This window comes from Rhinolophus sinicus, chromosome 14 (assembly GCF_057876585.1).
Source record: "Rhinolophus sinicus isolate RSI-liver-muscle chromosome 14, RSI-T2T, whole genome shotgun sequence".
NCBI lineage: Eukaryota > Metazoa > Chordata > Mammalia > Chiroptera > Rhinolophidae > Rhinolophus > Rhinolophus sinicus.
In genome coordinates, this window is record NC_142514.1 from 91312882 (window position 1) to 91335001 (window position 22120).

At 40.6% G+C, this 22120-nt stretch overlaps 1 protein-coding gene across 7 annotated transcripts in view; it reads left to right on the forward strand.

Moving 5' to 3' along the window:
* ECI2 (enoyl-CoA delta isomerase 2) overlaps positions 1–22120 on the forward strand; it is a 37627-nt gene that overhangs the window by 892 nt on the left and 14615 nt on the right. For 4 of the 7 annotated variants that reach the window (XM_019752362.3, XM_019752363.3, XM_088791398.1 and 1 more), the window contains exons 2-5: positions 17099–17213; positions 17450–17612; positions 20346–20444; positions 20677–20865. In XM_019752362.3, coding sequence (XP_019607921.3) covers positions 17505–17612; positions 20346–20444; positions 20677–20865 — 396 coding nt within the window. In that variant the 5' untranslated portion in view covers positions 17099–17213; positions 17450–17504. Of the gene's footprint in view, positions 1–16214; positions 17214–17449; positions 17613–20345; positions 20445–20676; positions 20866–22120 lie in introns of those variants that run through there. The other 3 variants (XM_019752360.3, XM_019752366.3, XM_019752361.3) reach the window with 2 other exon arrangements.

Here is a 22120-nt window from a genome sequence, read left to right on the forward strand (position 1 = left end):
GGTACCAAATTCATGTAGGATGCAGTTTTTTTCAGGAAAAAAAGAAACCTAGTTCAATTATTTAATATAAAGCTTATTGAAGACCAATTTTATTGAATTACACATTAGTAATTGAAGATGTGAACCCTAAAGTTCTTCATACTCTTTGAAAGTTACATATTGCAAACGGGGTGATAACATTTGCTAGGTTTGAGCTTTATTTGTAACTATTATTTTAATCATCTTTGATGTCATTAACTTTATTATTCGGGATCATCATTGTGAACATCCACTTTTTGCTTGTTGGCTCAATAGCGTGTTTCCCTGAAAAGAAGACCTGGCCGGATAATCAGCTCTAATGCGTCTTTTGGAGCAAAAATTAATATAAGATTCGGTCTTATTTTACTATAAGACTGGGTCTTTATAATATAATAAATGATATACCTGGTCTTATATTAATTTTTGCTCCAAAAGATGCATTAGAGCTGATTGTCCAGCTAGGTCTTATTTTCAGGGAAACACAGTACTGTGCATGAATTTTCCCCTCCCCTCTGCTAACTGTGCTTAAAAATTTACCTGGCTGGCTGGTTAAAACATCCAGGATGAGGAGTGAGTCTGTGTCATTTCAGCAGGGCTTCCCCGACAAGCATCTCTCTACCTGGGAGGTAGATGTCCCCCAGGCAGGTACCCCACCTCACTAAGAACTGGATCTGTCTGGAATGCTAGCAACTGCTCATCTGTTTTTTTGTTTTAATTAGTTTCAGGTGTACAAAACAATAATAGTTAGACACTTATCATTTATACCCCTCACAAAGTGATAACCCCCTTCCCCCAATCTACTACCCGTCAGACATTGCATACAGCCATTACATTTCCACTGTGTCTATTCCTAATGCTGTATGCCACTTCTTGTGAGCATATATATATATTAAATTATAGTTGACATTCATTATTATTCAGCTTAAGCTTCATGTGTACAGCACAGTGATCAAGCATCTATACCATCCCGGAAGGGGTCTCCCTAATAAGACAAGTGTCCATTAGATACCCTACAAAATCTTTACAGCATTATTGATTATATTCCCCAAACACTTTCATACCCCCCTGGTAATCTTGTGGTTACCGATTGTGCTTTCTAATCCCCTCACTTCTCCCTCATTCCCACCCCCCCTCCCTTCTAGCAACCCTGTTTTTCCTCTATATTTCTGAGACTGTTTCTGATTAGTTCATTCATTTATTCTTTTCTTTAGATTCCACGTATAAGTGAGATCATATGGTATTTGTCTTTCTCCGACTGACTTATTTTACTTAGCATAATGTTCTCTGGGTCCATCCACATCGTTGCAAATAGTAAGGTTTCATTTTTGCTTTATGGCTGCATAATACTCCGTTGTATAAATGTACCACAGTTTCTTAATCCAGTCGTCTACCGATGGACATTTCAGTTGTTTCCATGTCTTGGCTATTGTGTATAGTGCTGCAATAAACATAGGGGTGCATAAATTTTTTCGAGTTAGTATTTTGGATTTCTCTGCATAGATACCTAGGAATGGAATTGCTGGGTCATAAGATAGTTCCTTTTCCTGTTTTTTGAGATGCTTCCATACTGATTTTCATAGTGGCTGCAACAATCTGCAATCCCACCAGCAGTGCACGAGGGATCCCTTTTCTCCACATCCTCACCAGCACTTCTCGTTTGTTGATTTATCAATGATAGCCATTTTGACTGGTGAGGTGGTATCTCATTGTGGTTTTATTTTCATTTCTCTAATGATTAGTAAGGTTGAGCATTTTTTCATATGTCTGTTTGCCATCTGTATGTTCTCTTTAGAAAAATGTCTTTTCATGTCGTCTACCCATTTTTTAATTGGGTCGTTTGTGTCTTTTTTGGAGTTGAGTTGAATGAGTTTTTATGAATTTTGGATATTAACCCCTTTTCAGATATATCATTGACAAATATCTTCTTCCATTCAGAAGGATCCCTTTTTATTTTATTGATGGTTTCCTTTGCTGTGAAAAAACCTTTTAGTTTAATGTAATCCGATATGTGTTTTTTTTAATTTATTGGGGTGACAACTGTTAGTAAAATTACATAGATTTCAGGTGTACAATTCTGTATTACATCATCTATAAATCCCATTGTGTGTTCACCACCCAGAGTCAGTTCTCCTTCCATTACCATATATTTGATCCCCCTTACCCTCATCTCCCACCCTCCACCCCCTTTACCCTCTGGTAACCACTAAACTATCGTCTGTGTCTATGAGTTTTTGTTTCTCATTTGTTTGTCTTGTTCTTTTGTTGTTTTTGGTTTATATACCACATGTCAGTGAAATCATATGGTTCTCTGCTTTTTCTGTCTGACTTATTTCACTTAGCATTATACTCTCAAGGTCCATCCATGTTGTCACAAATGTTCCTATATCATCTTTTCTTACCGACGAAGAGTATTACATTCCAACTTCTTTATCCATTCATCTATCGAAGGACATTTTGGTTGTATCCCTGTCTTGGCCACCGTAAATAAAGCTACGATGAACATTGGAGCACAAATGTCTTTATGTATAAATGTTTTTATATATTTTGGGTAGATACCCAGGAGAGGGATTGCTGGGTCATATGGTAATTCTATTCGTAATTTTTTGAGGAAGCTCCACACTGCCTTCCATGGCAGCTGCACCAGTCTGCATTCCCACCAACAGTGTCTGAGGGTTCCTTTTTCTCCACAGCCTCTCCAACATTTGTACTATTTGTCTTGTTGATGATAGCCATTCTGACTGGGGTGAGGTGATATCTCATTGTGGTTTTTATTTGCATTTCTCTGATGATTAGTGATGTTGAGCATTTTTTCATATGTCTATTTGCCATTTGTATGTCCTCTTTGGACAAATGTCTCTTTAGGTCCTCTGCCCATTTTTCAATTGGGTTGTTTGTTTTTTTGTTGTTGAGTTGCATGAGTTCCTTGGATATTTTGGATATTAGCCCCTTATCGGAGGCACTGTTTGCAAAAATCTTCTCCCATTTAGTTGGTTGCCTCTTTATTTTGTTGATGGTTTCTTTTGCTGTGCAGAAGCTTTTTAGTTTCATATAGTCCCATTCGTTTATTTTAGCTTTTACTTCCATTGCCTTTGGAGTCAAATTCATAAAATGCTCTTTGAACCCAAGGTCCATAAGTTTAGTACCTATGTTTTCTTCTACGCAGTTTATTTTGTCAGGTCTTATGCTTAAGTCTTTGACCCATTTTGAATTAATTTTGGTACATGATGACAGATAGCAGTCCAGTTTCATTCTTTTGCACGTGGCTATCCAATTCTCCCAGCACCATTTATTGAAGAGGCTGTCTTTGCTCCATTGTATGTTTTTAGCTTCTTTGTCAAAAATTATCTGTCCATATTTATGTGGTTTTATTTCTGGGTTCTTAATTCTATTCCATTGGTCTAAGTGTCTGTTTTTCTGCCACCACCATGCTGTTTTGATTATTGTAGCCCTGTAGTACAAGCTAAAGTCAGGGAGTGTGATACCTCCAGTATTCTTTTTTCTTAACATTGCTTTGGCTCTTCGGGGACTTTTATGGTTCCAAACAAATCTGATGATTTTTTTTTTCTATTTCTTTAAAAAATGCTATTGGGATTTTGATGGGGATTGCATTAAATTTGTATATTGCTTTGGGTAATATGGCCATTTTAACTATGTTGATTCTTCCAATCCATGAGCACGGAATGTCTTTCCATTTCTTAGTGTCTTCTTCAATTTCTTTCAAAAATGTCTTATAGTTTTCAGCATATAAGTCCTTCACATCCTTGGTTAAGTTTATTCCTAAGTATTTTATTCTTTTTGCTGCAATTGCAAAAGGAATTGTATTTTGTATTTCTTTTTCTGAGATTCCGTTGTTAGTATATAGGAATGCAATGGACTTTTGTACGTTGATTTTGTAGCCAGCAACTTTACTGTATTTGTTGATTGTTTCTAATAGTTTTTTGGTGGAGTCTTTAGGGTTTTCTATGTATAGCATCATGGAATCTGCAAAGAGTGATAATTTAACTTCTTCATTCCCAATTTGGGTGCCTTTTATTTCTTTCTCTTGCCTGATTGTTCTGGCAAGGACTTCCAACACTATGTTGCAAGCAGAGATGATAGGGGACAGCTCTGTCATGCTCCTGAACGTAGAGCAAAGGGCTTCAGTTTTTCACCATTAATTATGAGATTAGCAGAGGGCTTGTCATATATGGCCTTTATTATGTTAAGGTATTTTCCTTCTATACCTATTTTATTAAGTGTTTTAATCATAAATGGATGTTGTATCTTGTCAAATGCTTTTTCTGCATCAATTGATATAATCATATGATTTTTGTCCTTTATTTTGTTTATGTGATGTATCACATTGATGGATTTGCAGATGTTGAACCATCCTTGTGCCCCAGGGATGAACTCCACTTGGTCATGATGAATAATCTTTTTAATGCATTGTTGTATTAGATTTGCTAGAATTTTGTTTAGGATTTTTGCATCTGTATTCATCAGAGAGATTGGTCTGTAGTTTTCTTTTTTTGTGTTGTCTTTACCAGATTTTGGTATCAGGGTAATGTTCACCTCATAAAATGAGTTGGGGAGTACTGTCTCTTCTTCAATTTTTTGGAAGAGTTTGAGCAGAATTGGTATTAGATCCTCCTTGAAGGTTTGGTAGAATTCACTAGTGAAGCCATCTGGTCCCGGACTTTTGCTTTTGGAAAGGTTTTGGATGACTGATTCAATTTCGTTACTGGTGATCGGTCTGTTTAGATTTTTCAGTTCTTCATGGTTCAGCCTTTGAAGGCTATATGTTTTAAAAACGTGTCCATTTCTTCTAGGTTATTGAATTTGGTGGCATATAGTCCTTCATAGTATTGGTGGGTGATCCTTTGTATTTCTGTGGTGTCTGTGATAACTTCCCCTTTTTCGTTTCTGATTTTGTTTATTAGTGTCTTTTCTCTTTTTATCTTAGTGAGCCTAGCCAAGGGTTTGTCAATTTTGTTAATCTTTTCAAAGAACCAGCTCTTTGTCACATTAATTTTTTTCTATTGTCTTTTTGTTCTCTATTTCATTTAGTTCTGCTCTGATTTTTGTTATTTCCTTTCTTCTGCTGACCTTGGGTTTTACTCGTTCTTCTTTTTCTAGTTCTTTAAGGTGTAACATGAGGTTATTTATTTGGGAGTTTTCTTGTTTCTTGAGATAGGCCTGTAATGAGATTAATTTCCCTCTTAAAACTGCTTTCGCTGCATCCCAAAAATTTTGGTAGGATGTATTTTCATTGTCATTTGTTTCTATGTATCTTTTGATCTCTCCTCTAATTTCTTCTTTGACCCAGTTCTTCTTAAAAGTATGTTGTTTAATCTCCATGTATTTGTGTTTTTTTCCGCTTTCTTTTTACAGTTGATACCCAATTTCAAAGCCTTGTGATCAGAGAATATGCTCAGTATGATTTCAATCTTCTTAAATTTGCTGAGGCTGATTTTATGTCCCAGTATATGGTCTATCCTTGAGAATGTTCCATGTACACTAGAAAATAATGCATAGTCTGATGTTTTAGGATGAAATGCTCTATAAATGTCAATTATGTCCATTTCATCTAATGTGTCATTTAGGGCTGCTGTTTTGTTATTTATTTTCTGTTTGGATGATCTATCCATAGCTGTCAATGATGTATTTAAGTCCCCTAGTATAATTGTGTTTTGGTCAATTTCTCCCTTTAATTCTCTTAGTAGTTGCTTGGTATATTTCGGTGCTCCCTGATTGGGGGCATAAATATTGATGAGTGTTATGTCTTCTTGTTGTATAGTCCCCTTTACCATTATGAAATGTCCATCTTTGTCTCTTGTTATCTTTTTCACCCTGAAGTCTGTTTCATCTGATATCATTATGGCTGCACCTGATTTTCTCTGGATACCATTTGCTTGGAGTGTCAATTTCCACCCTTTCACTTTGAGTCTATGCTTGTCCTTGTAGCTGCAATGCGTCTCTTGGAGACAGAATATGGTTAGGTTTAGTTTTTTGATCCAGTCTGCTACTCTGTGCCTTTTATTGGTGAGTTCAGTCCATTTACATTTAGGGTGATTATTGATATATAAGGATTTCCTGTCATTCTATCTTTAGTTTTCTGGTAAGACTGTGTCTCTACTGTTTCCTTGTCTTTTTGTTGGTGTCTGTTATTTCTGTCGGTGGTTATCTATGATGTTTCCTTCTGTTTCTTCTTTTATTACAGTATATATTTCAGTTCTGGATTTTTTTTGAGTGGTTACCCTTAAGTTTATGTAAACTGAAATTTGATATTTATAGTATTCCATTGTCTTCAGCACGCTTACGTTCTCTATCCCCATATTCTGGTTCTGGCCTTTATTCTCCCCCTTTTTATGTTTTGGTTGCCACAAATTATCCCTGTTGATGGAGGTCGAATAGCCTCCTTTAGTATTTCTTGTGGTGCAGGTCGTGTATTAGAAAATTCCCTAAGCTTCTGTATGTCTGGAAAGGTCTTCATTCCTCCTTCATATCTAAAGGATATCTTTGCTGGATATATTATTTTTGGCTCATAATTTCTCTCTTTCAATAGTTTGCATATTTAGTTACACTCTATCCTGGCTTGTAGAGTCTCTGCTGAAAAATCTGATGATAATCTAATGGGCTTTCCTTTGTAAGTTACCGTCTTCTTTTCCCTGGCTGCCTTGAGGATTCTTTCTTTGTCGTTGATTTTAGACAGCTTCAATACAATGTGCCTTGGAGAAGGCCTGTTGGGATTGAGGTAACTAGGTGTTCTGTTTGCTTGGATTCGAGGATCCAGTTCTGTCCACAAGTTTGGGAAGTTCTCATCGACTATATGTTTGAATATATTCTCTGTTTCCTTCTCTCTTCTCCTTCTGGTATGCCCATTATTCTTGCATTGCTCTTTCTGATGGAGTCAGAAAGTTCTTGCAGAGTTCTTTCATTTCTTTTAAGTCTCAAGTCTCTTTCTTCTTCTATTTGTGTCATTTCCAGGTTTCTATCTTCGATGTCACTGATTCTTTCCTCCATCTGGTCAACTCTACTACCTGAGCTGGTTATTTCATTCTTAATTTCTTGTATTGAGTTCTTAATCTCCAGAAATTCTATTTGGTTCTTTTTTAAAATTTCAATCTCTTTCTTAAAATGCTCATGGTGTTCTTTGATTATGTTTCTGAGTTCATTATACCACCTTTCTGTGTTTTCTTGCATCTCATTGAGTTTTTTCAGAACTGCAGTCTTGAATTCTCTGTCATTTAAGTCACATATTTCCATATCTTTAAGTTCCTTTTCTGGAGACTTTTCACTTTCTTTCTGAGCTGTCTTGTTGCCTTGGTTATTCATGGCAATTACTGATTTACTATTTCTCTTCCTAGACATCTACAGGAGTGGGTTCTGCAACAGGTTGATAGGAAGAGGTCTTTCTTTTGTTTTCCAGTACTTGTTGGTAGAATGTTTTTTTTTTCTCCGACTGCAGCCTTTTTTTTTTTTCTCTCTCACACGGTAGTGCTATGTTTTCTCTACACTATTCCAGCTTCTCACACAATGGGGGGATTCCCTGGGAGACGTGCTTCTCCTCTGTTAGTAGTTCGCCTAGGTCACAGGGCCCAGTGTCTGTGTGAGTATGTGGAGAGCTTTTGAAGTTCCAAAGCTCTTCCTGCACCAGATTCAGAGCCCGTATGTTTCAGCAGTTCTGTTTACTCCTGCAGGGATCTGCCCAGATAGGTGGTGCCAGGGTCAGGGTGAGTTGTGAGAGGTGGCCCAGAGCAATGGCAGCAACCATCACCACAGCCGGTCCTGCTTCCACAGCTCCTTCCCCTTTGCGGGAACTCGTTGGGCTGTGAATCTGTGTCTGCTGTCCACAGTTCTCAGAACAGCAAATATTTTGTTCTTTTGATCTAACACTGCTACTGTTCCGCTTCCAGCACTGGGCAGGTGGGGGCGGGGCGAGCTCTGGGAGGGAAGGGAGGGGGCGGTTAGTCTCAGTGCCTAAGGCTTCCGTTCTCTGCTCAGCAGTAAGGGCTTAAACCACCATTTTCACCCCCTTCCCTCAGTCTTTTCTCCGAGGTCTCTGCCGTGAGCAGTGGGTTCAGCCGTGTTATATGCTGCCCCCTCATCCCTGTGGGCCATAAGTGGAGCCCTAGCAGTCCGAGTTCTTCCCTCTCCCGCCGCTGCGGTAATTCCAGGATGCAGCGAGCTCGGAGCACTGAGCTAGGTCTGCGTCATTCGCCCGTGGCTCCATCTCTGCATTTCTCCCTTCCCTCCTCCCCCGCTCGCGCGATTCGCCCACCTGTAGGTGAATTCAATAGTGGGCCTCTTTGTCTTACCTGTCTGCTGTGCAGGGAGTTTTTGTGGAGTTATTGTTGTTCGATTAGTTGTAAATTCCAGGGGAGCTTTACAGTGGCTCACCTCACGCCGCCATTTTGATGACGTCCATATGTTTATTTTTTTGCCTTACTTCCTTTACCCAATGGGATATATCAGTAAAGATATTACTCCGAATAATGTCTGTAAACTTTCTTCCTATATTTTCTTCTAGCAGTTTTATGGATTCAGGTCTTACATGTAAGTCTTTAATCCATTTTGAGTTTATTCTTGTATATGGTGTAAGGAGGTGGTCCAGCTTCATTTTTTTACGTGTGTCTGTCCAGGTTTCCCAGCACCATTTTTTGAATAGACTGTCTTTACCCCATCGTACATTCTTGCTTCCATTGTCATAGATTAAATGACCATAAAGGCATGAATTTATTTCTGGGCTCTCTATTCTGTTCCATTGATCCATGTGTCTGTTTTTATGCCAGTACCATGCTGTTTTGATTACTGTAGTCTTATAGTGTAATTCGATGTCAGGTATTGTTATACCTCCCACTTTGTTCTTATTTCTCAAGATTACTGAGGCTATCCAGGGTTTTTTATGGTCCCATATAAATTTTAGGATTACATGTTCTATTTCTGTGAAAAACGTCCTCGGTAGTTTGATGGGAATTGCATTGAACATGTATATTGCCTTAGGCAGCATGGACATTTTAACTGTATTAATTCTTCCTATCCATGAACATGGTATGCATTTCCGTCTATTTGTATCTTCTTTAATTTCTTTCTTCAGTGTCTTATAATTTTCTGAGTACAGATCTTTTACTTCTTTGGTTAAATTTATTTCCAGGTATTTTATAGTCTTTGAAGCAATTGTGAATGGGATTGTTTTCTTAATTTCTCCTTCTGATGTTTTATTATTGGTATATACAAATGCAACTGATTTCTGAATATTAATTTTGTATCCTGCTACTTTACTAAATTCATCTATCAGCTCTAATAGATTCTTCATGGATCCTTTAGGGTTCTCTACATATAGTATCATGTCATTTGCATATAATGACAGTGTTACTTCCTCCTTACAAATTTGGATGCCTTTTATTTTTTTTTCTTGTCTGATTGCTGTGGCTAAAACTTCCAGCACCGTGTTGAATAGGAGTGGAGAAAGTGGGCAACCTTGCCTTGTTCCTGATCTTAAGGGGAATGGTTTTAGCTTTTCCCCATTGAGTATGATGTTAGCTATGGGTTTATCATATATGGCCTTTATTATACTGAGATATGATTCCTCTATTCCCACTTTCTTAAGGGTTTTTATCATAAATGGCTGCTGGATTTTGTCAAATGCTTTTTCTGCGTCTATTGATATGATCATATGATTTTTGTTTTTCATTTTGTTAGTGTGGTGTATCACATTCATTGAACCACCCTTGCATACCAGAAATGAATCCCACTCGATCATGGTGTATGATCTTTTTAATGTATTGCTGAATTCTATTCGCTAATATTTTGTTGAGGATTTTTGCATCTATGTTCATTAGAGAGATCGGCCTGTAGTTTTCTTTTTTTGTAGTGTCTTTGTGTGATTTTGGGATCGGGGTGATAGTGGCCTCATAAAAAGTGTTTGGGAGCCTTCCCTTCTTATGGATTTTTGGAAGAGCTTGAGGAGAATAGGTGATAATTCTTTTTTGAATATTTTGTAAAATTCACCTGTAAAGCCATCTGGTCCAGGGCTTTTGTTTGTTGAGAGATTGTTGATTACTGATTCAACTTCCCTGGTGGTAATCAGTCTATTCAGGTTTTCCGTTTTTTCTTGAGTTAGCCTTGGAAGGTTGTATGCTTCTAGAAAATTGTCCATTTCTTCCAGATTGTCTAATTTGTTGGCATATAGTTGCTCATAGTAATATCTTAAAATTTTTTGTATTTCTGTGGTGTCTGTTTTCACTTCTCCTTTTTCATTTCTGATTTTATAAATTTGGGTCCTCTCTTTCTTAAGATGACTCTGGCTAAAGGTTTGTTGATTTTGTTTATCTTCTTTAAAAACCAACTCCTGGATTCATTGATCTTTTGTATTGTTTTTCTGGTTTCTATTTCATTTATTTCCGCTCTGATCTTTATTATCTCCTTCCTTGTACTCCCTTTGGGCTTATTTTGCTGTTCCTTTTCCAGATCCTTTAAGTATGAAGATAAACTGTTGATTAGTGATTTTTCTTGTTTCTGTAGGTAGGCCTGCAATGCTATGAATTTCCCTCTTAGGACTGCTTTTGCTGCATCCCATAGATTTTGGGTCATCGTGTTTTCATTTTCATTTGTCTCGAGATATCTTTTGATTTCTTCCTTAATCTCATCGTTGACGCATTCATTATTTAGTAACATGTTATTCAGCCTCCATGAATTGGTGTGTCTTCCAGTTTTTTTCCTGTATTTCATGTCTAATTTCATAGCACTGTGGTCAGAGAAGACACTTCATATGATTTCAATTTTCTTAAGTTTATCATGACTTGTTTTGTGGCCTAACATGTGGTCTATTTTGGAAAGTGTTCCATGTGCGTTTGAGAAGATCGTGTATCTGCAGCTTTGGGGTGAAATGCTCTGAAAATATTGATTAAATCCAAGTGGTCCAATGTGTCATTTAAGGCCATTGTTTCCATATTGGTTTTTTGTCTGGAAGACGTGTACCTTGTTGTCAGGTGTGTGTTGAAGTCCCCTACTATGATAGTGTTACTGTTGATCTCTGTCTTTATGTCAGTCAATATCTGTTTTATGTATTTAGGTGCTCCTATGTTGTATGCATAGATGTTTACTAGGGTTATGTCCTCTTGTTGGATCAATCCCTTTATTATTATATAGTGCCCATCTTTGTCTTTTAATATATTCTTCATTTTAAAGCCTATTTTGTCAGATATAAGTATTGCCACTCTAGCTTTTTTCTCATTTCCATTTGCATGAAATTTCTTACTCCAACCCTTCACTTTCAGCCTGTGTGTGTGTTTTGATCTGAGGTGAGTCTCTTGTATACAACATATGCAAGGGTGTTGCTTTCTTATCCACTCAGCCACCCTATGTATTTTGATTGGAACATTTAATACATTTACATTTAAAGTCATTACTGATAGGTACATAGTTATTGCCATTTTTTAAATTTGTAGTTAGATTGTTTTCATCTTTCTTCTGTTTACAGAAGCCCTTTCAATATTTCCTGCATTGCTGGGTTGGTGGTAATAAATTCCTTTAGCTTATTCTTGTCTGGGAAGCTCTTTATCTCTCCTTCAATTTTAAATGATAGCCTTGCTGGATAAAGCAATCTAGGTTGTAGGTCTTTGTTTTCCATCACTTTGAGTATCTCCTGCCACTCACTCCTGACCTGCAATGTTTCTGTAGAAAAGTCGTTTGATAGTCTTATAGGAGGTCCCTTGTATATAACCCTCTGTCTTTCTCTTGCTGCTTTTAGGATTCTCCGTCTTTAACCTTTGCCATTTTAACTATAATGTGTCTTGGTGTGGGCCTGTTTGGGTTCATCTTGTTTGGAACTCTCTGCATTTTCTGGGCTTGTATGTCCGTTTCCTTCACCAGGTTAGGGAAGTGTTCAGTCATTATTACTTCAGATATGTTCTCAATCCCTTGCTTCCTCTCTTCACCTTCTGGTACTCCTATGATGTGCATGTTGTTGCGCTTGATGTTATCCCAGAGGTCTCTTAAACCATCTTCATTGTTTTTTATTCTTTTTTCTTTTTGTTGTTCCACTTGGGTAATCTCAGCTAACTTGTCTTCTAAATCGCTGATTCAATCCTCTGCCTCATCTAACCTGCTGGTAATTCCTTCAAGTGTGTCCTTTATTTCAGTTTTTATTCTTTAGTTCTAACTGGTTGTTCTTTATGATTTCTCTATCCTTCTTTATGTCATCGCTAAGCTCCTTAAATATTCTTATTATCAGTGTTTTGAACTCTGTCTCTGATAGAGGTAACCAACCTATTTCATTTGGTTCCACTTCTGGAGGTTTCTTCTGTTCTTTCATTTGGGACATGTTTCTTTGTTTCCCAATTCTGCTGGCTTCTGTGTTTGCTTTGATGTATTAGGTAGATCCCCTAGGGTTCTCGGTCTTTACTGATTGAGTTTATGTAGTATGTATCCTTTATATTTGACTTGCACCACTTTCCTATTCTTCTGTGCGTGTGCTCCAAAGATGACCCTTGTGTTGTATTTTCCTGTTAAAGTTGAGCTTTAATTGCTTTTGGCTTGTCAGTAGGTGGGATTGACTCCTAGGCTGACTAGTTGTGAGACTTGGCTGTGCCCACAGTGGATGAGCTGCTGCGTGACAGTTGACTGCTCATATGAGGCTTGGCCCTTATGGGCTCTTGTGCCTGTAGAGAATTACCTCCGGGTGTGTCACTTTTAGGTCAAACCCAGTAATACTCTGGTTGGTCTGGAGTTGGCTTCTGGGTGTGTTGAATCTTGGGCCTCTTGTGCTGGGCTTTTAAGCACAAGAACAACAACAAAGAAAAAAATCAAACACACTCACATGTAAAAACAACCAATAATCCACACTCAACACAGGCAAAAATATCAAAAATACAAAAATCCAAAAAAAAATTAACGCAGAAAAAGGGAAAGAGGGAGGAAAAGTAGGGCTGGTAAGAGAAAAAAGTAAAGAAGAGATCGAAAAAGGGGGAAATGTGTGTGTGTGTGTATATATATATGTATATATGTGTATATATATGTGTGTGTGTATATATATATGTGTGTGTGTATGTATGTGTATATATATATATATATATATATATATATATATATATATATATATGGTAAAAATGATAGTAATACAAAAAAAAAAAAAAAGGGCAGCACCAGTCTTGGCTTAAACCCACCAAGCAATCTCCAGGTTGTCTTCTGCTGTACAAAGAGTCCTCTGTGTCTCATAGAGGCAGAGTCAGCCAACTGGCACCCAGAGTGACCCTGGCACTGCAGTTCTAGATGAGTGGGGATATGGGGTGTGGATGGTAGTTTTTACAAAGTCAGTGCAGTTTCTTCTCTCGCCTGAACATACGTGTGCTGAGAGCACCACAGCCAGCCACCGGGAGGTGGTCTTATTCCCTGTGCCCAGGTCTCCTGAGTCTTAGGGCACTTCTTTCGTCCGGGAGGTGTGGAGGGCAGATTTCTGAGCTGCTGAAAGCCCAGAGCTGCCTCTGCCACCTGCTGCTGTCCCCTGAGTGTGTCTCTGCAGCTGTAATTGCCCTGCCGGCAGGCCAGAAAAGGTGGGGGCTGGAGATGGAGGAGTCTTCTCTCTCCCAGCGCAGCAGTGTCACACTCTTCCCAGCCTCTTCCCTAGGTCACAGCTGCAAACCAGGTCTTTCCAGATCCTGAACACTTGGGCTGCTCCTCTGTAATCTGACATTACTCCTCAGTTCAGAGACCTACTTGAGGCTCTGGAAGGGCAGGAGTAGGATTGCTCTGGGAGAGTGGGGGGAGGTGCCTAGGGTCCAGCTGGAGATCTCACTGAGGTTACTGCCTCAAAGAGAAATCAGCTGTGGGGCGCAGGGAAAGAGCCCACCTCCTGGCTCTTGTGATCTCTGTTCTGTGTCCTGGGGCCCCCACGTCTCCACACCGCTCCCTTCCCTCTTCCCCTGATCGCCCAGTTTGCCCACCTTCAAGTAATCCTTGTAAGAGTCTCTTAGAAGTTCTGTGTGATGAGCAGAGTGTCCTTTGATGGGTTATAGATGTTCAATTTGTGGTGAGTTCCGGAGGAGAAGTCAAGAAGACCACCTCGGTGCCTTCATTTCTGTGACATCTTCTCATGCAGGATGTCATGTGGGGTGTCAGCTCCTGCTCCCCACATAAGAACGCAGGATATAGCGAAGCCAAAAAGGAACACCCACGGAGCCACAGATAGGGGAGTCATACCACTATATTCTCGCTGGTGGCTGAGTTGGAGACACAGGAAGTAGGATCAACATGATCTGCAACCTGCTGTCCACTTCTCTGTCATGCAACCAACCCCACTTGCTAGCTGCAATCCGCCATCCTAACTGCAATCCACTCTTACTAGCTCAGCCACCATCTTCTGGCTAGCCCCCCATTTTCCTGTTAGCATAGCCACGGCAGTATATTAGTGGCCAGTGGCTCACTGGTTACAGCTGATGGCCAACTAGCCACAACTGATGGCCATCCAATCACAGTTGATGGCCATTTGCTACCTGAGCCAGCACCTTTCCATGTGAGGCTGAGAGCCTGGAAACTGCCTCTTGGCTCTGCCCCCACACTCCACCCCTACAGGGTCTCGCCTCACAATCTACGCAACAAGCATCTTCCGCGAGGGGCCCTGTGCAGGGAGCCTGGAGGTGAATGCTATATCCTGGACACAGCCAGGCTCTCTGGACACAGCCAGAGTTTCTCAGGGCACCACCAGTCCTTCTGGGTACAGCCAAACTTCCTGGGCTTCTTAGGGTACCACCAGTCTCCCTGGGCACAGCCAGGGCCTCTCAGGGCACCACCAGTCTTTCTGGGCACAGCCAGACTTCCTGGGCACAGCTAGGCTTCTCGTCACCGTGCTGGAACAGTAGTGGCTCATAGCCAAGGTGGTTATATATTCTCGATGGCGGCCAATCAAGACACAAAAGCAAACATCCGCCAGTTCCACTACATGGTGGTATGTTCCCAAGCAAACAGTCAAGTGGTCCATTAAATTGAGGATGGAGCCTGTCGTGCGGGAGACCCTGCTCGCTGCGCCATCTTTCAGGCGGGGCGGCCTGCGGGGTCTCTGCTCCCGCTCCCCACACAAGAACGCAGGATATGGTGAGGCCAAAAAGGAACACCCATGGAGCCATAGGTAGGGGAGTCATACCACTATGGTCTCACTGGAGGCTGGGCCCACCAGACGCGCGACCTGCCATCTGCCTTTCCGCCAACCGACCGACCGACGACTCTCCTCTACTCTCCTCGGCTCTGTTCCTCCGCTCTCTTCCGCTCTCCTCGGCTCCTTGGTAATCCTCAGCAGTCCTCAGCTCTCCTCGGCAATCCTCGGCTCTTCTCGGCTCTCTTCCGTAGCCGCAGCAGTTATACCAGCGGCCAATCAGCTAACCGGCCACAGCCAACAGCCAATCAGCCACAGCTGACGGCCATCTACTACCCGAGCAAGCACCCCTCCACGTGAGGCCGAGAGTCTGTAAACTATTTTCTGGGGCTCTGTCCCCACAGAGCCCATTCCCCGTAGTCCGCAGTCACTTGCCACGCTGTGCACCACAACGTGTGCCCTCTCCGCAGGGCAAGGGCTCCAAGTCCTCCCCAACCTGTGGGTGAGGGCCTCAGCAAGCACTTCCCAGCCCACATGGCCGCAACGACCTTTGCTTTCTCTGGCTTATATGCTGGTTGGAGAACTGTCCACGTCTTCCCACCCCTCCATGGGGGTCCAGCTCTCTGGCAGCTGCTCCTCCTGGTCTTCCTGAGACTGAGTGTTCATACATACAAACTGCTCCACCTCCCCTTGGGGAGCTTTGGCCGGCACCGTACCCTGCTCACTGTGCCAGGTGTAATGCAGGGTGTCATGCGGGGTCTCAGTTCCTGCTCCCCACATAAGAATGCAGGACATGGTGAGGCCAAAAAGGGACACCCACGGAGCCATACATAGGGGAGTCACACCACTATAGTCTTGCTGGCAGCTGGGTTGGAGACACAGGAAGCAGGAGTCACACTATCTGCAACCTGCCGTCTGCTTTTCTGCCAACCAACCCCACTTGTTAGCTGCAATCCGCCGTGCTAACTGCAATCCGCGCTTGCTAGCTCAGCCCCCATTTTCTTGCTAGCCCCCATTTTGATGCTAGCATAGCCACAGCAGTTATATTAGTGGCCAATGGCTCACTGGTTACAGCTGACGGCCAACTAGCCACAGCTTATGGCCATCCAATCACAGTTGGTGGCCATTTACTACCTGAGCCAGCACCTTTCCACGTGAGGCCGCGAGCCTGGAAACTGCACTCCTGGCTCTGTCCCCATACATCTCATCTGTTCTTTTGAACATTTCTTATATCTTCACCCATTATCCCCTCCTCCCACCTCTGTGCATGTTGGGAAACACGTTTTGCTGAATGGAGAGTGTAACGCGGGGTCGCTGGTCCCGCTCCCCAGATAAGAACGCAGGACATGGTGAGGCCAAAAAGGAACATCCACGGAGCCATAGATAGGGGAATCATACCACTATATCCTGGATGGCAGCTGGTTATGACACAAAAGGAAACATCTGCCAGTACCCCAACAGGGGGTCTTCCTGCACCCCCATCTCGCTGGCGGCCGGGCGAGACACAGGAAGTAGGATCCACATGATCCACAATCTGCCGACCACTTCTCTGCCAACCAACCAACCTGCTCGCTGCAATCCACGCCTGCTAGCCCAGCCACGACAGTTATATTAGTGGCTAATGACTAACAGGTTACAGCTGATGGCCAACTAGTCACAGCTGAGGGCCATCTACTACAACCCGAGCCAGCACCTTTCCACGTGAGGCTGAGAGCCTGGAAACTGCTCTCCTGGCTCTGTCCCCACAGAGAGGAAAGAACTAACCTGATAATAGTTTATACTTTGTTAATCAGTGACTGCAGAGGCTGTTTCTGGACTTTGGGCACAAGACTAAATTCTGTTCACATTATTTACCCCCTTGGTCTCAGACTCTTGCTTGCTTCTATCTTGCCTGCCTTTCATTTACTTCTTGCCTGTGGCAAAATTTACATGGCCCTTGGGCTCTGGCTGCTTTTATAATATCTATATAGGCATACCTCGTTTTATTGCACTTGGCTTTATTGCACTTCACAGATATTGCATTTTTTACAAATTGAAGGGAAGAACCTCTATACCAGCAAGAGGCTTGCTTTACTATGATACTTTGAGTGGATATAATACCTGGAACCAAACCTACAGTATCTCCAAGGTATGGCTGTATTTAATTTGAATTGCTACAAATAACGTGCTGGATAGTATCTTCCTTTATTATAAAATTACTACAGTTAGCTTCTGTATTGATTTCTTATCTAGGGATAATTTTGGAAACCACTAACCATTTGCAGTCAGCTTGCTGGGGCAAGTATATGGAAAATATTTACAGAGGAACAGCACTTTGGTATATAGGGGTTGGGAATAATTAGAAATCAGTTTTCCTGTTTGCAGTCCTCTGCAGGTCATTAGTTTCCCAGCACTTCAGCTGCACGTGAGTGGAACAGCAATGCGAGCCAGTCAGGAAGACTTTGAAAATGCAATGAATCAGGTGAAGCTGTTGAAGAAGGATCCAGGGAATGAAGTGAAGCTGAAACTCTATGCGCTATACAAGCAGGTAAATGCCTACGTTCTGGTATAATTTAGAGACATTTTGAGCAGGTGGCTCCTCAGATACACATGCTGTATGTTTTACTAAAATTCAGCTTTAATACTTTGGGGTTGTTTTGCTGCCTTTCCTCTAAAAAAATGTGTTAACCTAAAAATAAACAGTGAGAGGCAACAAGTATTTATTTGAGATCACAGAATTGCAGTTTTGGGCACAGATGCAGACAGAAGCCCAAATTGTGTCTCAAGGCAAGGGAGTTTTATGAGAAAAGAAAGGGAAATGATTATATGAGTAGAGGAAAGAAATTCCTACTGGTGCTAACAAACTGAGTTACTCTTTAGCTACACGTGGCTGACTCATTATATCTTCAGAAAGAGTGTCCAAAATCAATAGTCCTTGTGGTCTAGATGCTAGTTTTCCTGTTGGTTTCACAAAAAAATTGTTTATAAGACAGTATTGCTTTGTCCCAATCAAAGGTTATTTTTCTAGTCAAACATTGCAAAGGTTCAAGGACCAAGACGTGCAAGGCAGTTCCTCTGCAGTAGCTGCTCTGGCTCTATTTTAAAGTGACTCCACCTATGTCAGCTTTTCACAGGCGTATACGTAAAACATCTCTGTTGTTCAGTTACCAGAAATCCACCACTGAATTAGTGGTAGTTTTTTGTACCTCTGAATGGTTTTTAGAATATACTGTGGATTTCCAAATGTTTATTGGCTAGTTATGCTTGAAGATTGTTTGCTTGAATATTCTATTGTATGTGAAAAATGTGATCATCAGTATAAAACTAATGAACTATTCGAGTTTTTATATTAGACTCTCAAATGCTATTATTCAAAAAGTAACCGGTCAGGATCACTCCAGAGTAAGAGACTTAAAGGCTGTAACAACAACCAAATGTGTAGATCTTATTTGGCTGCTGATTAGAATAAATCAACTGAAAAAGTTGTCTGAGAAAACTGGGAAATTTGAATATGGACTGAGTGTTAGATGACACCTAGGAACTTCAGTTAATGGCGTTGTGGTTATATAAGAAAATGTTGATTGTTTTGATAGGAATGCATACTAAGTATATAGGGGTGAAATAGTATGGTGTTTGGAATTCAATAAAATAAAGCAAAAAAAAAAAAAAGAAAGGATGGGGAAGTAACTATGGCAAAAAGTGATAGTTGTTGAATTTGGGTGATGAATATTGCGAATTTATTATAATTTACTTTTGTTTATGTTTGAAAGTTTCTATAACAAAATTGTAAAACTTAAGTTTTTAAGTTGCAATGTCTAAGGACTGACTACTCTGGAAAGTCAGCCTCTCTGGGCTCCTGTGTATTCTGATTTTCTCTTCCTGTGATTGGGCTGAGCCTCTCTTACTTTCATATGGGTGTGTATAGTGAAGAATTTAACTTTGCCCAAAAAGAGATCTGGCTTTTGCCCTTGGCTTCTGGGCAAGGTTACCATAGGTTACCCAATATCTACAGCTTTGAAACACCATGTCTGATAGGAGTGTCTGTTTCCCTGGAGAGTCTAACAGTGATCTAGAGTGGGACTGGCCACATGATAGTAACAATATGATTTAGAGGTGGGGCTTCGGTTACACTTTCAATTATGCCTATGCGATGGAGCCTCAAGTGAAAACTCTGAACACCCCGGCTTCAGTGACCTTCCCTAGGTGCTGCTCCGTGTTCGTCGTTTGTCATCCATCGATTCTGAGAGAGGTACACTGTCCTAACTCCACAGTGGGGACGGGAGGTGGGTCCTTCCCCAGACTTCCCCTTATGGATCTCCTCCCTTGCTGATGTTGCTCTGTATCCTTTCCAGCAATAAATTGTAATTGGAGTGTAACAGCTTTCAGTGAGTTCTTGTGAGTCATTCTTGCAGATTATTGAACCTGAAGGTGGTCTCAGTACTGCCCCAGTCTGGCACTGGGCGTCAATTTGGGGAAGTCTTGAGGACTGTTGCTCTAATTTCTCAGGTGCCTGATTCTTGCAGAGCCACTTTTATCTCTGTTTTTCCAAAGTCTTAGCCTCATTTACTGCCATGTGTTTTTCAAAGCCTCTTTTTCCTTTCCTCTTTTAGCCAATTATGTTATGAAATTAAATTTTTTTAAATGTGGTTATTAAGTGGGGTTTTAAATTGTCATTTGTGAAAAATAGTTGAGTAGGGTATTTTATTCATCTGAAAACACTCACTCTGTCCTTCAGACAAGTAAAGTCTGTTGCTTTTTGCTTTCAATTCAAGTCCTTTGGTTCAGTTTCCTAAGGGCCAGTGGCTCTGACAGCCCCACCTTGCTCCCTCAGCTACATCTCTGTTGTTCAGTTACCAGAAATCCACCGCTGAATTAGTGGTAGTTTTTGTACCTCTGAATGGTTTTTAGAATATACTGTGGATTTCCAAATGTTTATTGGCTAGTTATGCTTGAAGATTGTTTGCTTGAATATTCTATTGTATGTGAAAAATGTGATCATCAGTATAAAACTAATGAACTATTCGAGTTTTTGAAAAGTGCTTTCCCATAACCTTTATCTTGCGTTATTTTCATACGCAGGCAGTTATAACTTATTTTAGAGACTCATAGCCAATGGCACATTTTATCTCTCCAGTCTTTTTTCTGTTGTTTATGCATTTGTGAAAGTGTTTGGGAGGGAAAGGTGCATTTGTGCTAGTTATGCATTTTATGGATCTTAAATATTTAAGGCTTCAAATTGCGTGGATGGACATTTGGCTGATAATTGCCTCTCCTTTCACAGGCCACTGAAGGACCTTGTAGTATTCCCAAACCAGGTGTGTTTGACTTGGTCAATAAGGCCAAATGGGACGCATGGAATGTTCTTGGCAATCTGCCCAAGGTAAATTTACTTGTTACTCTGCTTTTATTTTAATTGCTATACTCCTAAAGGAAGTTAGGTGTTTCTCATTATCAATCTACTATAGATGGAGCCTTTGAGATCTTGATGTAACTATTGAATCAGAACCTCTGTTCTTTCTTCATTGCAAGATGCTACTTTTCAGCACAGTTAAGTTTCTCAAAAAGCTTATTCATTGACCATGGGCTGAAGTTACTTGTCATCTTCTCTTCAGGAAACTGCCCGGCAAAACTATGTGGACTTGGTGTCCAGTTTGACTGCTTCATCCAAGTCCTCTAGCCAAGCGAAGCCTGGAGCAGACAGGGAACGACAGGGATATGAAAACCTGGTGGTGACCTCTGAAGACGGCATCACAAAGATCATGCTGAACCGGCCCATCAAAAAGAATGCAATCAGCACTCAGGTGACCTTACCTGCCCTGGAAGTTCATCCTCCTGTTCTTTTCTTCCTCTGTCTGTTACACTCAAAAACTACAGTGTTTCAGCATCTTTCCTACTTTTTGTGTGATCTCATTTGGTCTGTTCAGAAAGATTAGTAATTGTGGCTACATCTTCATACAACTGAGTTGGGCACTTATTATTTAGAATTTGTGGGCTTCGGGCAGGTCCTACATGCCCCAGAACCTCTGTAACTTTCCTAATGATGGAAGCCCAGATAAATTAATATCAATGGACTATACGTTGCTATAAGAGAATATGCTTAGAGGTTCGCTAAGGTCCATATAGACTGTCCCCAGAAGTATCCTCATGTCACTTAGGCTTGACAGTGAGTGCTGTTCTACCTGCGTGGAGCTTTATTTTATACAAGTAGAGAGGCGAGAAGGACTTCATCTTAAATAGATTGCAGCCCAGCTTTGCTTGAAATGTTCTACTTCACAAGAGCAACTTTAGTCTTTGAACCTCTCATTGAACTAAAATGATAATAAAAATAAGCACGTAAGCCCTTTCACCTTGAAAAACTTACAAAGAATTAATTGGATGCTTAGTGCTGGAGAGGGAGTAAAATTTGAGAAGGTGTAACCCCTTTCATTGGATTTATCATCTACATCGTAGCAGAAAGAGCATATAACTTAAAACAGTCTTAGATAACAATTCCATGAAGTTGGATATGTGCCATTCAATTAATAAAACATTTGGTTCTCAAACTGTATTTTCTTTCCCCCTATTCATTTCTATTAAGTTGGTGCAAAAGTAATTGCTATTTAAAAGGTTAAAAACAATTGCAAAAACCGCAATTACTTTTGCACCAACATAATATATTATCATGGTAATAATAGCACTAACTACCCTTTATACAGTGCCTAATATGTGTCAGCGCTTTCCACACAGAGGTTTATTTAATCCCCACAAGGAGCCCAATGTTGTTACTACTTAACAATAAACTAATTAGATTAAGTAGTAACTTGCTCAAATTCACATGACTAATAAGCAGGAAAACCTTACTGAAACCCGATATACCCATCTCCTAATCCTGGCTCTTGCCAGTTACCCTGTCGTGCTGCGTGTGTCATCATATCTATAATACTAATGGAATGACTTCTTCATTCCCTCCCTCAGTGGAAATGATTTCACCTTTATTCATATATTTTGTAAAGTCCATACTTTTTTTTTTTCAGTGTCTGTGTATCTGTAAATATCAGCCATCATCATTCTCTTCCC